This window comes from Callithrix jacchus, chromosome 15 (genome assembly GCF_049354715.1).
Source record: "Callithrix jacchus isolate 240 chromosome 15, calJac240_pri, whole genome shotgun sequence".
Lineage (NCBI taxonomy): Eukaryota > Metazoa > Chordata > Mammalia > Primates > Cebidae > Callithrix > Callithrix jacchus.
Genome location: NC_133516.1, coordinates 7,279,319 through 7,296,807, shown reverse-complemented (window position 1 = coordinate 7,296,807; position 17,489 = coordinate 7,279,319). Strand labels below are relative to the sequence as shown.

Sequence of the window (17,489 nt, the reverse complement as noted above, 5' to 3'; positions counted from 1 at the left end):
GTGAGATTGACTGTTTTAAAGAAAAAATGTTGAAAGGGTTTCTTGTTTAGAAGACTCACTCTTTTTAAACTTCTTTTCTCCAGGGAATCCTCAGAGCTGGGTCAACGGCGGGCCAGGAAAGAAGGGAATGAGTTTAAGGTGATGCCTAACAGGAGAAATATGTATACAGTGCAGAATAATTCAGGTACCCTGTCTATTTTCATGTACCTATGTATACATTGCAGAATAATTCAGGTACCCTGTCTGTTTCCACATTCCTGTGTATACAGTGCAGAATAATTCATGTACCCTGTCTGTTTCCACATACCTGTGTATACAGTGCAGAATAATTCAGGTATCCTGTCTGTTTCAAAGTCCCTGTGTATACAGTGCAGAATAATTCAGGTATCCTGTCTGTTTCCACATCCCTGTATATACAGTGAAGAATAATTCAGGTACCCTGTCTCTTTCCACATCCCTGTGTATACAGTACAGAATAATTCAGGTATCCTGTCTCTTTCCACGTACCTATGTATACAGTGCAGAATAATTTAGGTATCCTGTCTCTTTCCACATACCGTGGTGGCATTCTGCACATGGCCTCCTTTGTTTTTATTTCTTTTAATGATAATAGAGAACCTGAGATTTTGGGGTTAGTCAGTGCTTTATTGAATTAGTCTAGTGGTTTTTCAGGCTGGTGTATATTTCAGGTCTTATTTATTTTCTTTATTTACAGTAATAAATATATTCTTTATTTTGGTTTTAAATCATAGTCTGTGTTTTAGGGTCTCTTATAATCCCTTTATATCTGTTTATATTTGCCAACTGAGAAATGTAAAATGCGATACAAATGGGCTACTTGGTTTAAAGTTTTACCATGTTAAAAAAATATTCTAAAGCACTGGTTTTTAACCAGGGTAGGGAAACAGTGAACCCCAAGGAGTTTTTACAAAGTGCCTGAACCATGAGTTAGAGATTTTCAGTGAGTAAATTTGGAGTGGGACCCAGAGATATATGTTTCGAAAATGCTTGCTTGGTGCTTCTGATACACACATTCAGTTCACAAGCACTGGTTTATAGGAATGAATTCTGCATTTTCTGATTGTCCGATTGTTCTCAGTAGGGAGAGTGGTCTGAGTAGTTCCTCATCCTCCCTCTACCTCAGCCTCTGATATGTGCATGTGCCAGCAGAGGTCATTTACTTGAACAGTGAAACAAATAGCAGAGCTGACTGAAAAGCCAGAGAAGTCTACTAAAAAGAGGACATAGAGAAAGCACAGTTTACGCCGGGTGCTGGTGGCTCATGTCTGTAACGCCAGCACTTTGGGAGGCTGAGGTGTGTGGATCACCTGAGGTCAGGAGTTCAAGACCAGGCTGGCCAACATGGTGAAACCCTGTCTCTACTAAAAATACAAAAATTAGCTGGGCATGGTGGTGGGCACCTGTAATCCCAGCTACTCAGGAGGCTGAGGCAAGAGAATCGCTTGAAGCTGAGAGGTGGAGGTTACAATGAGCTGAGATTGTGCCACTGCACTCCAGCCTGGGTGACAGAGCAAGACTCTGTCTCAAAAAAAAAAAAAAAAAAAGCACCATTCATTATGATTAATAAAAGTCTAAACATATATTAGTAATTATAATAAATGTAAAATTGCCAAAGTCCAAAAATATTAAGTTGGATAAAAGAAATCCATCTGAAATGAAGGAAGCCGGGATAGCTGTATTAATAATCAGAAAAATAAATTTTGGGATAGATTATGTTCTCTGATGAGTACAATGAAATGAGAAGTCAATAAAAATAGAAAAGCAAAATTTCTGTTTGGGAGTTTAAAAGCACCTCTAAATAACTCATGGTTTAAAGAAAAATTATACTGGAAATCAAAAATTCTTAGAATGAAACAGTAATGAAAATATATTAACACTTGTAGGATGCAGTGAAACAGTATTTTGAGAAAAGCATTACATGTATATTATTACAGTAGACGTGAAAAGCAGAAAGTGAATGAATTAAGGGTCCAGCTTATGAAGTCAGTAATGTAAAAAGAGGAAAATGTCTGTAATGTCACCAACACTTTTGCAGATTTTATTCTAATCTCTTCATATATATTACTTCTTTAAAATAGAAATGGGATTCTAGTTTGAGATATTCTTAGTTTACTTAATAACATGAGAGTTTTCTGTAACATTACTATATTTGGCAACTACATAGTTTTCCATTGCATTCATTACCATATTTTCTTTCATCCTATTTTTGAGTGTCTGCTTCCCCTTAAATTTTTGGTTTATTATCACTGCTGAGATAAACATATTGCTAGTAAATCTCTGTGTGAAAATTCTCAGTAGCTTCTTAGGATAATTCTCACAAGTGGAATTTCTGGATTAAAGGGTTAGCAGAAGTATGAGACTTCTGACGTAATGCTTGGAAATTAAAGTATTTTTAAAAGTGTATTCACTTTTTTTAGAGACACAGCCACTTGGAATTTGGGTTTGGCTCTACAGCAATTTTTCTGACAATAGTTGGAGGAATCATTTTATCTTTTTAGATTGAACCTATATAAAATTGTAATTTTAAACATTTATTAACTATGCATTCACTAAGAATCTGTGAATTTTATAATTTGAGCTTAGAATTACAAATACAGTGATATTTGGTCAGGCTGTCATTCACTTAATAAATGTTTTGAATATATTGTTTCTATCTCTTGCTTTAGCAGGTCCTTACTTCAATCCCCGCTCTCGACAGAGAATTCCACGTGATCTGGCCATGTGTGTTACTCCAAGTGGCCAGTTTTACTGCTCAATGTGTAATGTTGGGGCTGGCGAAGAGATTGAATTCCGGCAGCATTTAGAGAGCAAGCAGCATAAGAGCAAGGTGTCTGAACAGCGGTACAGGAGTGAGATGGAGAATCTGGGATACGTGTAGTGATTCTCATGATCCTGCCTGTTGTTTGCCTTTTGTCAGCTTGCCCTGCTTTGTGGTCCTTTTGATATGAGTGCATTCCTCTGCTTAACGTTAATACATGTAACCCACAGTGGTACCACGAGATGTCAAAACCTGGGGGCCCAGGGGTGGGATGGGGAGGCAGGTGTGGAGAACGTGCTCCTTAGGTCATAACGCTTTCCCAGGATCCATTGTGTTGAGCTGCTCGTAGCATGTGACCTACCTCCCCCAGCAGAAATAACTTTTTATCTTGCCCAAGTTCTGGTCAACTTTGACTGTTTAAAACTATAATTTTCTTTTGCAATTTTAGTTTTATGTGCTGTTAAAGAATTGTATTGAATTCTTTTTAGATCAAAGTAAAAATAGGTCAGCAGAGATTTCAGTTTCCCAGGGTTTAACCAGAACCACCACCTCATTGCATTGTCAGTAGGATACATTGTTAGAAACTGTTAAGGTTTTTCCTGGGACATTTTTTTCCTGCAATTTTCTTTTGCAGTTTTAGTTTTATGTACTGTTAAAGCATTGCATTGACTTCTTTTTAGATCACAGTGGAAGTAGGATGGCAGAGATTTCAGTTTCCCAGGGAGTAACCAGAACCGCCACCTCAAAGCCTTGTCAATAGGATATATTGTTAGAAACTGTTAGGGTCTTTCCCAGGACATGTTTTTTTCTATATCAGTTCTCCCTATTATTGAAATGTAAGTTTTCTTGAATTCAGATACTCCCAATGAGCTTGTGTACTTCCAAACAGCTAAACTTGATTTCCAGTTGTGGATTTCACACATTTAATTGCTGCCTTCTTCCTGCCCCTCTTTTCCCCACCCGCTCCCCCTAGTTAAATCAGCTTGTCGAACAAGCTCATTTTCATGCCCCAGCTGTGCTGTGGGTTTTCCAAGCCTCATATTTGAATATTTCTTGAGTTTAAGATGGATATGATTTTTAAAAATTTATTTTCCAGCAGAGTTTAGGAAACAAAGGTATGTTTGATTTTTCAATTTAGAGTTACTTCTTCATTGATAGTAAGATGCACTTATATCATGATTTTAACCATCAATTTGGATTGCTTGACATTTTGTTTTGCCAGACTTTTTTGATAATTCGATTCTTATACTTTACTTACATTTTCCTCTCTTGCCAGTCTGTTGGCTGTCCTGAAAAATGTCACTACCTGCTGTTTTATACACAGAGAGGAACTTTTTAAAAAGCAAATAAAGTGTCACTATGTTTGTTTCCAGTAGAAAAATACATGAACTATGGTTTTATTCTTTGTAATTCGGCTTTCTTGAAGATAATGAAAAGTGTACAATAGATCACTTTGGCATCTGATAATTATATCAATATTGTTTTTGTTTTTTGCTTTTAAAATAAGGAGTTGTAATGTATATCTAGATTAATGGAGTGTTCTGTGAATATTTATTAACTACATCTTATCTATTTACTGTATTTTACATGCATAAGACTAGTGGCCATCCATATTACTTTTGAAAGGCCACTTGATCTGGAAGTTTATATTTTAAGCAGTATCTTTGAACAATGGTCAATTCACATTTGATTGCTTATATTACTAATTAGAGATAAAACTTCCATCTTTTCTTGAGAATCCTGTAGGGAAATAGATGCGGGAAGGCAAATTACGATCATTCTTTTTCTGTAATACTTTGGGACAATTTTTAAACAACTCAAGACGCATGTTTAAAAATGAGTTTTATGTGACTAACCCCTTCTGTACTATACAGTTACTATCTTCTGTTGATGTGGTGGTTCTTTGAAAAGTAGAATTATTTTGTAACATTTTTTCTCCCAGAAACAGAAGAATCAAGTATTATTCCGTTAGGATTCTTTCTTAACCTGTGACTCTTAATATAATAACCACCCCACCCCCACTTTTTTGCAGTAATCTGTAAAGTAGAGTTGCTTAGTTTTGAGCAATTTAGGGCTTTTCTTATTGGCCAATAGGTTACTCATTTTGCTGCTAAATATATTTTTTTTGGTCAATTTTAATATTATAGTGCTGGCCACTTGGTTCTATGATCACCTAAAAATATAGTTTTTTTCCCTCTGTAGGTATGTATGCGTATGCACACTCCCATACACATGATGCCATAGAGAGGTATGTCAACCCTTATTTCAGATAACGGTAGAAGATATGAATATGAATTTATGTTTTGTAAAAATGGCATTCATCCACTTTGTTTTCCTTTGGAAATAGTTTTAAAAGAAGGATTCCCCTTGCTCTCTCCACTTAACGTTTCATTATATACATAGAACAAGCAGTGGACTTAAGGGCTTGATGCTGTTCAGGCCTTGTGTATTCAGGTTTCCAGTTTCCCAGTGCCCTTAATGGATGTTATGAATGCATAAGCGCATTTTCTTTTAAAGAAAGAAGTTAGATTTATAGTGTTATTTCTTACTTGCTATATTTCTTTGCACTAAAGAGAGCTATGTGTTTGTTTTATATGACACTTTAGTACCGTATTGCCTACAATAAGTCAGTTTGCTCCTTAATTTTCAAACTCTGGGAAGTTGATGAGTAACTTCCATGATCACTTGTAAAAGTTACATGCACATCTGAAAAACAATCACAAATCTCTATGACAGTAGGTTGTGTTTTGGGCTTGTTACCTTGCAATATTCTTCTCTGTTCCATAGGTGAAAACAAAGGGTGACAGAGTTTATCAGGCAAGAAATGCCTGAATGGATGCATCTGTGCATGGAGCAGTTTCTCATGTCCATGTATTCCGTAGACAGTGTCTTTTCTGTCTAAGCAGACTGTTTCTTCTGAGTCCATGATACGTGATCTTTGTTGTGTCACTTTGTGATGTTCAGTCCTGCTCTGTGACATTAGGATTTGCACCTTGTACTCCCCAGGGATTACGTTAGTGTCTTTTTCTATGTGGTCTTCAAGGATGGACAGAGGCCTAAACAACAACAAAAAAATTAGTAAAAAGAAAAAAAACCTTGGATTTCAGTAATCATCCGTAAGAACTCTTACCATCAGTCTCTTTTCTCTATAGATAATGTCTTTTTGTAAGTTGTCAATAAAAAAATCAATGTTAAAAGATGACAATTAGAATTCTTCTTAGGTATCGAGGGTAAGAAGTTGTAAAGAAGGAAAATTCGTGTTTCAGTTAAAAGGTTGGATTGCATATATCTTTGAAGCGGTTTTGTTAAAAAAAAAAAAGTTCAGTCACCAGACTGAGTGTGCCCTGTAATCCTACTATGTCCCCTGAAGATACTTTGAAAATCTTTTGTTGGTCGTGACTTTGTACATCATGTCCTGCAGCTTGTAAATATTTGCATGTTGTTTGTTTGTCTGCCTGTCTCTTACTGCACTACATTCTGCAAGGTGAATAATTTTTAAAAATACCATTTATTTTGAAAAATTTTCTCCTCCAACTCTTCTTCACTATTCCCCTTTTAATTAGTTGGTAAACTTAGAAAACCATTAGGATTTTTGAAGTCCTGAGTTTAAAAGGAGAATCATGGCTATTTGACATCATCCGTACGTCCCCCTGACTTGTTAGCTTTAAAAGCTAACAAGAAGCACGAGATCTTCCACCTCATTTTAGAAAGCTCTTCTACAGAACTATATGCTTGCTTATAGTTACCTACCTAAAGTTTGAACAGCGAGAAAGGGAGAGATACATGTCTGGTTACATCTTCTTTAACTCCTAAATCAGTTGGGACACAAGCAACAGCAGTGTGAGGTCCAGTGACTTGTGTAAAATGAGCCTGAAGAACTTAGTGAGGTGTATACTAGGACAATAGAAGTGCTTTAGAAATAAATTGAGACATGTTTTGTCAGGACAGATAAAAATTTCATGCAGGTTTTTTGAACAGATGTTTTAAAAAAATTCGACCTTACCAACTATTTTTTTCTTCTAGCCAAATTATTGTACAGGAGTTTCATATATAATAAAAAGTGTTCTGTTATTGTTTTTGCTTTCTAGGCAGGGGAGAACCCCTACCATTGTGAGCTGTTACTGTCAGTCTAGCTGAATGGACAAATAGCTGTGTAAATAGCTTCTCATAAAACATTTCTTCTGATAGCTGTGTGACTTTTTCTCCCCATTATGAATGGGAGGAACATTTGTAAACTTCCTTTCTGGGTAGCTACCAAAAAATGTACTGGTTTATGGTCCCATGTGACCCTGTCTCTATTAAGCCCAGAATCTGAGTGCCTTTAGCAAGTGTTAGCATTTCACAGAGAGAAGAGATAACAGAATTATTGCTATTAATCACCATTCATAAATGGGAACTTGGAATAACAATGGTCTGTGTGAATTCTGTTCTACATCTTTTTTTTTTTTTTTTTACTTTCTTAATGCAGTCTCAATTTGATATCAAGTAAAACTATTGTCATTACTGATCAGGAACCATACATCCTGAAAATGAATTCAATTGTTCCAAGCTGGCAGCAGTCATAGAACATTTTTCTCCTTGATTTGTGTTGTATTTATACGTAGTAAATGGCAGCGTGTTCGACTGGAAGAGCTTGACACAGATGTTTGGAAAAATACTGTATTCTAGTGGTCATTTTCAAACGTGTCTTTCCTGTAGAGAGGGGAAATATTATGTATTTGCAACTAAAGTATTTGAAGAGACTGGCACAATAATTAATTGTATTAGTTCATTTCTATATTAAAGGAAGCATCTTCACAAATCAGGTTTTAGGACATCAAAAGCAAAATTTTTCATAGTTTAATGAATTTAAAATTCTAAATTGCCTGAGTACTTAGAATCTTTGAAACACACTGTTAGACTAATTTTATTATAGAAATGCTAACATGTTCCTTAACATTGTCTCAAGAGATTTTCAGACATAAATCAAAGTTGAAAAACTTTACAGTATAACCACTGCTGGATTCTGCCATCAACATTTGGCTATACTTGTATTGCCATGTAACTGTTCATTTCTCCATCCCTCTTTTCATCCATTGATCCATTAGGTTTCTTCTTTTTAAACATTCCAAAGTAAATTTTAGGCAGCACACTGCCCTAAATTCTCAGCATGGGTGTCATTAGTTAAGTTTGCTATTTGTTTAAATATCTTTTTTGAAAGCGATATATGAAGTCGATAACCTGAGCCAATTTACATAGTTTTTTTCCCCTCTTTTTTTTTTTTAATTCCTTCCTGTGGACTTTTGTCTTCCAGTTTCTCTTGTGTGTGCCTAGGGTGAGGGAGGACAATTCCTTTCAAACACAAGTTTATTTTAGAATTGGTCATTTTAAAATGCTTGTCACAAAGTTTAAAGTTTCAAGATAATTTTTCTTTTTCCCACTTCTGATGATGTATTTTTGCCAAACTATGCAGCTTCTTCAGAAAACTATAAGTTACAGATTGGGGTTCATGAAATCAGCAAATACCTCATTTCAATCTGTGGCTGCTTTTCTCCCTCTTGTCACTTCTCCCTCAAGACTTTCTGCCGCTCTACCAGAAGGTGGAGGGGAGAGAAGAAGGGTCAAGCCCTATAATTAGCTGATTTAAACAACTCTAGGAGAACAGATTAAGTAGCTTAGTAAGTTGAAACTATTAATTTTTCTGAAGAATTTGATTTGAATTCCCTGAGAATTGTAATTATCCATGCTTCCTCCAGCTACAAGTAGCAGAATTAAAAATTATTGTACTGTACAGTGAGTTGTTGAAATTGTAAGCCTTAGTAACCAACTTTAGCTTTACTATAGTCTTGTTTAGAATTTCTTTTTGACATATACCTTTATGTTTATGCCCACTTTTTGTGGATAAAATCTAAAGAATTTAAGTGACTTGCTCCAGGTCATGAAGATTCAGTGGGTAGAATTCAATGAGAATTGGAATGTTCCAGATTCATATTCTTGTGTGTGTTTGATAAAATTCATGGCTTCCAAAGTAACTGAACACTTCCTTTGGGCCCTTGGAGGGAAAAATACATATTTTTACTAATTAAAATTTTATTTTTGGACATTTTGTGATTCTTTGAACTTAAAGATATTCTCATGGCTATAGTTCCAAATTAAGCCCAATGCCGTCGCTAAAAATCTTGCTGCACTGTTGAATACTAATAATGCAGCGTTTATCAGATTTTCTTGCATTTTGGTGACCTTTATTATTCACTTAATATGTCTTTGTAAGTGCTGAATTGACCCCCTCACTAGTGAAAATAATAAATGTTCTATATCATTTATTATTGTTTGTGTATTCTCTACATGATATATTTTTTTAAGGAAAAGTAACTCCACATGTCAGAAGGAGTGATATCCTAGGGCAAAGCGCATAGAAAGCATTTATTTCTACACTGCAAATATGGCATGTACAGAAACAAAACTCTTTTGGAGTGGCTGGTCATTGTTTTGGCCTCTTGGTACCTGAGTACCTTTCTGGGGTTTTGTAAATCGTGTGTCGTTTGTAAGAATTTCACGCTAACTCTGTGTGACTTGGTGTTTACCTGTGGTATCCCTGACTGCCCATAATGATTTGGTTTGGGTACGATGTGTCTGCTTTCAGATGCCTTAATGGAGTACGTCAGATCCCGCTTTAAAGCATTCCATATATCTGCTGGGATGATAAGGTGCCTCTCCTTGGATATATGCTCTAGATTAAGAAGCAAAACTGATTTTGCTGTCACCATTAAGGTTGCATTTTAATGCAGTCATTGTTTTAAGTTAGAGAATAAAATGTAAACCAAGGGAGACTTTAGAACCCTTCACTTAATGGCATGGCAAACTTTAAACTGCTTTTGCTATTTCACTAGAACTATCTTTGGTAAAGGATATAGCTAAGAAATGTCAGCCCAAACTGTATGTAATTAGGGTTGTTTATTAAAATTTTCTCTAAATGTCATACAGGGGCTTAAGATCTGTGTCTGCTGTTGGGTCAGAGTGCCAGTCAGTGCTTTGGAAATCTGTGTTCTGGGGCTACAGAATGGCAAATGTGTCATGGGATTACAACCAATCAACTGTGAATTGTGAAATTGAAATTGCTCTTTTAGTTTTATTTTCTTTAGCATATTGAGTATAGAAATCTGAAACTTATTTAAAATTTATACTGCTTTTGTTGATGGCTCATTTTGGCTGTGTATCCTCACTTCTGTACTGATTTCTGATAAAGGCTTGACATTATAACAGGCATTTTGTGTTCCAATTTAATAAAACAGTTTCTGAGTCTTGTCTGAAAATTGTTTGATTATGAATTGAAGATCAAGGGAAGATGGTAAATTGTCAACACTGAGATGATATTTTGATGCTGATTCTTGATGACTGGTTCCCCTAATCATCAGTCTGCACACAATCTGCCATGGCCTTCTGGAAATCATGCAAAAGCTTTTAGGCTGGCCGTAGAATCAACCTAGCTGCCCACAGTGCCCATTCTCCCCATCACTGGAGTTAGCCTGGGACTGGAGTGAGTTCTCAATTTTATTGATAGATATTAATATTTATTTTCCCTTTGAATTTTGAGAAAGTTGGCCATAGTACCATAAACACTGCTAGAAATAAACACATTATTAAAAAGCATCTACCCATTAATCTTTTAAATATAATCAATTTGTATATGCAATATAATTGAGATGTGGTCCTTTAAGCAGCCCGGTTTTCTGTATGCAGTGTACTTTTGAATTTCAGTGCTCATTTAAAAAAGTAGATTATAGGCCGTAAGATGCTGTTATGCTTCAATTAGGATGCGAAACACATAACCTTACTGTTGTGGGAAAAATTCCTGGGTCTGCACAGAAAAAAAAGTTTCTGAATGAAATGAATAGATCACATCGAATTTGTGTGTTGTAAAGTACTCAAGGCATCTGCACATTTTATTAAATCATCTCCAGGAGATTTGTAGCTTTAAAAAAGCCATGATAATATGCACCGAAAAATTCTCAAATTTCAGATTTTCAGCCTTTTTAAAAGGCATTTCTGAAGCTTATTCATTGGCTGAAAATCTATAAAAGATCAAATGCTAGGTGCTATCCTTTATAATTGCTTGTATTTAAAGGCTGGTGATGAACTTTCCCAGTCTGACAAATTGATATAAGATTATAAAGATCAGAAATAGATCTTTTTGTGATGAGTTTAAAGATTTTTGTTATCTGAGTTGAGGCTTAAACCACCAAGTTTTATTCTTAATTGTGGGATCTTCATAACTTGAAAACTAAGAATTACAAAAAGGCGGGGGGACAGGAAAAAGAATTACAAAAAGAAGGCAGTTAACTTGTGTGATGTGAATGTTCTTTTAAAGGGATGTGATTATGAGTTCTTACCAAAAAAAATCCCCTAAAAATAGATTTCATTGTTTGTATGTTCAAGTCTGTGGGTATATATGTGTACATATATTTGGGGGGAATGTATACTGGGAGGGAGTTTATGGAAATATGTTTAAGATGATCAAATACTAGTAATGAAGTGTGTCCAAAAGAACAGATACAAATTTGCCACTGGAAGAAATAATACTCCACTGTAGGCCATCTTATGCTGGCATTTCAGATGAATCTTTAAGTATGTAATTAGAGCTTCAGATGTGTTGGCTGGCACTTGTCCTTCTAGACAGAAACAAGATGTCTTTTATATTAGCTTCAATGTTTCATCTTTGCTGATGCCAGAGGCTCCTCTCTAACCCTGTTTTCCGGAAATCCTTACTAGGTTATGGATTTTGAACAGAGGTATCTAGTGCCACCTTGTGGACCCTGTAGATCTTACAGTTAGCAGTTTGTGGTTGGTGAACTGTAAAGCAAGGTGCTTGGCTGAAAACCACCATGTGGAGGATGTGAGTATTTATCTGCAAATAAAACAAAGAAGTGATGTCTTTAAGGGCTTCCGAGTACTATGTTTTTACAGCTTAAGCTGCTAAAGTATGACAGAGTGGGAAAAGTGTTGAATTGGGAATCAGGACACATATATGTATGTACAGATACATATGCATATGCATGTGTGAAGGTCTCATTTTTTGTGATTATTTAAAAAGTCCATTAAAAAAGATCTGTTCTCTATGTATTTGGTTATGTGAACAACAGCAAACGTGGAAATTAAAATGGTCAGTGAAAGCCCCAACCAGGAAGTAAAGGACTACTAGAATAATCAAAGAAGACTTGAAAATTTAAAAACACAGTTTTGTACAGAGGCAAATGTTACCAAACATGGAAATCTTGCTGATGTAAAAATTAAACTATAAAATATTAGTTTCTTTAAACATAGTTTATTTTTGGGGAAAACAATATTTTCTGCTTTAATAAGCTAGCAATGAGGAACGAGACTTTTTTTTAAAAAAAGTATTTTTATCAAATATTTCTGACATTCAGAAAAAGTACATACCGGATAACTGGTCTCAGTTCTGTCACCAGTATGTTAGTTGGAATGCCACTTGACCTCTTGAAATTCAGTTCCCCAGAATTGGGGTATTAGGGGTGGATCTAGTTATTTTGTATTCCTCTTTCTCGGTACTATGGATAATTCGGAAGACTGATGCTTTCAAAAAGAATTGATTTTTTTTTTTTTTGGAGTAGGGAAGTCCTGAACTCACCCCTGAACTCCGTGCTCCCATGTCCCCCTGCCCAGCGGCCATTGATTGCAGCTTCCAGTTTCTTGAGTCTTTTCCAGATAGAGTCTCTGTAGTGTGAATGGAGGCATCCATCCCTACTGCTCATCAGCTTGGAGTGCGTGTGGCCTTGGCAAGCGTTCCACACCAGCACATGTGGGTCTAGTTCATTGTTTTCCATTCTGTGGTGTTTCCTTGTGTGATTTCTAAAATTTCTTTTATTGATCATCTATTGATGGGCATTTATGTAATAATAATTTTAAAAAACCTTAAAAATTGTAAAATATATACAAGTTACCATTTTAACTATTTTTTAGTGTGCAGTTCAGTGGCATCACTTTGTTGTACAATCATAATCATTATCCATCTCCAGAAATTTCTTCCTCCCAAACTGAAATTTTGCCCGTTAAACAATAATGCTACATACTCTCCTCCCCAGTCCCCAGCAACCTGTCTCTATGATTTTGACTATTTGAGGTACTGCATATAAGTGGAATCATATGACAATTGTCCTTTCATGTCTGGCTTATTTCACTTAGCATAATGTCCTCAAGGTTCATGCATGTTGTAGTATGTATCAGAATTTCCTTCATTTTTAAAAAGTATTTTTAATTATGGATACATAGTATTGTACCTATTTATGGGGTACATGTGATATTTAGACACAAGCCTACAATGTGTAATGATCAAATCAGGGTAATTGTGGTGTCTTATCTCCTCAAGCATTTATCAGCTTTCCTTCCTTTTAAGGCTGAATACTGTCCCATTGCAAGGATAGGTGACGCTTCGTTTATTCATCCACTGATGGATACTTAGGTCACGTCCACCTTTTAGCTGTTGTGAATCATGCTGCTGTGATCATAGGTATACTTGGAGAATTATAAATTATTTTATATATGCAAAGTATATAAAAGTTTAATTTTTTTGCTGAAGCTTTGATAATTTCAATCGGTAAAACAAACTGGTGATTAACAGGAAAAAAAAGGCATACAGATTTATTATTGTGCAGTTGCGCATGGGAGTCATACAAAATGTGAAAAATGCAAATGTCCAGACAGCTGACAGGTCTCAATCAATTTAGAGTTATTTTGCCAAGGTTGATGATACACCCAGGAAAAGCCACAATAGAATCTGTGGCCCACACTTTTTCCAAAGAGGATTTTGAGTGCTTCCATATTTAAAGGGGAGAACGGTGGGCAGGAAGGGGTTGCATTCTTTTTTTTTTGCTGAACAAGTTAAGCCTGGTGAAGAGCTGCATTCTTTTGAAGATTTCATCAGCGTTCAGTGGATCCACGTTTTACCTGTGAGAAGAGAGGGTGGAGGCATTGGTCTGGTGCTCAGTGAATCTGCATTTTTCCTGAGGTGAGTAAACAGAGTGGAAGAAGCTGTCAAGTCTGCATTTGTCTCTGGTGAGCAGAGGGATGACTTCTCGTTTCATCCTTTTTCTCATTCCTCTGAACATAAACTGTTAGTTTACATTGTCAGGGTGAAATTCAAGAGAACTGTTTTAGGGTGAGGACCTTGGGGCACCCCCAGAATTTCCTTGTGAGAAAATTGTGAGGGAGGTAAGTATGTAGTCCTTCATCTTTGTGGCTGTTTAGGAACAAAATGGGACGCGTTTTGTGTGACTCAGTTCTCAAACTTGACTTCTCCCCTTAGGTATGGTGAATATGGGGTCCCCAAATTTTATTTTCCATTCACAACTCTTTAATACTATCTTGAGGTTGCAGAAAGAACAGGGGCTTGAAGCTTGTCAAGACAGGTTATGGTGGCACAAGAAGTTATGGAGGGAGAGAAGAGGCAGGTGTGCTGCAAATGTGGTCTTGTGCAGATGATCTCACAGGTAGCAGCCCTCAGAAAGGAGAGATGGGAGGCTGCGCAGTGGCCCACACCTGTAATCCCATCACTTTGGGAGACCGAGGCGGGTGGATTACCTGAGGTCAGGAGTTTGAGACCACCCTGGCCAACATGGTGAAACCTTGTCTCTACTAAAAGTAGAAAAATTAGGCCAGGCGTGGTGGCTCAAGCCTGTAATCCCAGCACTTTGGGAGGCCGAGGCGGGTGGATCACGAGGTCAAGAGATCGAGACCATCCTGGTCAACAAGGTGAAACCCCATCTCTACTAAAAATACAAAAATTAGCTGGTGGCGCGCTCCTGTAGTCCCAGCTACTTGGGAGGCTGAGGCAGGAGAATTGCTTGAACCCAGAAGGCGGAGGTTGCGGTGAGCCGAGATCGTGCAATGCACTTCGTTCTGGGTAACAACAGTGAAACTCCGTCTCAAAAAAAAAAAAAAAAAAAAAAAAAAAAGCTCTGTGTGGTAGTGGACACCTGTAGTCCCAGCTATTTGGGGGTTGAGGCAGGAGAATCGCGGGCCCCGAGAGGTGGAAGTTGTAGTGAGCCGAGATCACGCCACTACATTCCACCTGGGTGACAGAGCAAGACTGTCTCAAAATAAATAAATAAAAAAAAAGAAAAAAGAAGAGATGGGAGCCTGTGGTAGATGTTTCTATAAAACCCTTAAAGGTGTCAGGCTCTCAGTTAATCTTTCCTTGTTCTGGACAAGGTGGGGCTTCAGAAAAAGCCTGTTTGCATTTGCTGTTTACTTCATTTTATTTTCTGTACAGATAAAAATCCCCACAAAAGACAGCTTTGTAGGGTGATTCTTGTGTTTGCAGACCCTCTGAATAGTCATCTCAAAATATGTCAAAGAAGTATATTTTGAAGTGAAACATTTTTGGTTTTTTTTTAGTCCCCCACTTGAAACTTTATTTTTAGAAAGTTTCACTTATTAACGTCAGGACGCAGTGGCTCACGCCTGTAATCCCAACACTGTAGAAGGCTGAGGCAGGAGGATCACTTAAGCCCAGGAGTTTCAGATCAGCCTGGAAAATGTGGTGAAAGCCCATCTCTACGGAGAAGAAAAAGAAAATTAACTAGGCATGGTGGCACGTGCCTGTAGTCCCAGCTATTCAGCAGGCTGAGGTGGGAGGATCGCTTGAGCCTGGGAGGGGCAGGTTGCAGTGAGCTGAGGTTGTGCCACTCTATCCTGGGTGACACACAGAGAGACCCTGTCTCAAAAAAAGTAGAAAAAAGTTTCACTTATTAAAGTAGGATTGGTAGCCATGGAGAGATTTGGTTTAGAAGTTTTGAGATAAGAGGGAGGAAAACAAATTGGGATAAGCAGAAAAGAACAAATATAAGTATGTCATGTCGTGTCTTCTTGAGTCAGCCTCTTAGCTGTGATACTAGATCAGTTAAACTGTTGTTGCCCACTGCAACAGGTGGCCTTGCAGATGGGCTTTCAAAGCTCTGTCAAAAATCTTTGAGAAGAGACATTTCTATGAAAACAGAGGAAAAATAAAGGTAACATTTGGAACAGCCTATAAATTAGTTTCTTTAGAGTCTGGAGGGCAGTCAGCTGTGAAGATGCCCAGATTTGGGTTAGAAACATCTTCAGTTGAAACATGCAGGCAGTGGCAATCTAGCAGATTTTCCTGGGTTGAAGAGATTTTTTTTTTTTTAATTTTTGTGGGTACATAAGTGTGTATATTCATGGGGTACATGAGATATTTTGGTACAGGCATGTAATGTGTAATAATCACAACGTGGAAAATTGGGTACCCATCCCCTCAAACATTTATCCTTTGTATTATATGAGAACATGTGATGTTTATCTTTCTGTGCCTGGCTTATTTCACTTAACATATTGACCTCCAGTTCCATCCATGTTGCTGCAAATAATAGAATCTCATTCTTTTTTATGTCTGGAGAGTACTCCAGTATGTATAAGTATCACATTTTCTTTATGCATTCATTAAGAATGCACAAAGATTCTTAGATTGCTTCCAAATTTTGGCTATGGTGAACAGTGCTACAAGAAATATGTGAGTACAGATATCTCCTTGATATACTGATTTCCTTTCTTTTGGGTATACACCCAGGAATGGGATTGCTGGATTGCATGGTAGCTCAATTTTTAGTTTTTTGAGGAATCTCAAAACTGTTTTCCAAAGTGGTTTTAGTGAATTACATTCCCACAAACAGTTTCTGAGCATACCCATGTCTCCAAATCCTCACCAGCATTTGTTATTGCCTGTCTGTTCAATATAAGCCGTTTTAACTGGGGTAAGATGATATCTCACTGTAGTTTTGATTTGCATTTCTTTGATGATCAATGATATAGAACACCTTTTCATATCCCTGTTTGTCATTTGGGTGTCTTCTTTTGAGAAATGTTTGTGCAAATCTCTTGCCTATTTTTACTCACATTATTAGATTTTTTTTTTCCTGTAGAGTTGTTTGAGCTCCTTATATATTCTGGTTATTAATCTCTTGTCAGATGGATAGTTTGCAAATATTTTCTCTCATTCTGTGCATTGTGTCTTCACTTTGCTGCTTGTTTTCTTTGCTGTACAGAAGCTTATTTAAACCTGATGTGATCCTCTTTATCCATTTTTGCACAGAATAATGTCCTGGAGAATTTCCCCAGTGTTTTCTTAATAGCACATGCATAGTTTGACATCTTAGATTTAAGTCTTTAATCCACTTTGATTTGATTTTATATAACACAAGAGATATAGATAAAATTTATTATTCTGCATATGGATATCCAGTTTTCCCACCACAATTTTTTCTATTTCTGTGAAGAATGCTATTGGTGTGTTGATAGGGATTACATGATATCTGTAGATTGCTTTGGGTACTATGGATATTTAACAATATTGATTCTTCCAACCCATGAACATGGGCTTTCTTTCCATATTTTGGTGTCCAATTTATTTCATCAGAGTTTTGTAGTTTTCATTGTAGAGACCTTTCACTTCTTTGATTAATTCCTAAGTATTTAATTTTATGTGTGACTGTTGTAAATTGGATTACTTTTTAAATTTCTTTTTCAGATTGTTCACTGTTGGCATGTAGAAATGTTACTAACTTTTGTGTGTTAATTTTATATCCTGCCATTTTACTGAATTTATTTATAATTTCTAATAGTATTTTGGTAGAGTGTTTAGGTTTTTCCAAATATAAGATCATATCATTTGCAAACAAGGATAATTTCGCTTCTCCCA

At 36.6% G+C, this 17,489-nt stretch overlaps 1 protein-coding gene across 7 annotated transcripts in view; it reads left to right on the top strand.

Annotated features, from left to right (window-relative positions):
* Window positions 1-10,071, top strand: part of ZMAT3 (zinc finger matrin-type 3) — a 46,567-nt gene extending 36,496 nt beyond the window's left edge. For 3 of the 7 annotated variants that reach the window (XM_078350192.1, XM_002758094.7, XM_054245359.2), the window contains exons 5-6: window positions 84-184; window positions 2,691-10,071. In XM_078350192.1, the coding sequence (XP_078206318.1) occupies window positions 84-184; window positions 2,691-2,899 (310 nt within the window). In that variant the 3' untranslated portion in view covers window positions 2,900-10,071. Of the gene's footprint in view, window positions 1-83; window positions 385-2,687 lie in introns of all 7 variants that reach the window. The other 4 variants (XM_078350191.1, XM_008981238.5, XM_054245357.2 and 1 more) reach the window with 2 other exon arrangements.
* Window positions 10,072-17,489: the final 7,418 nt, after the last annotated feature.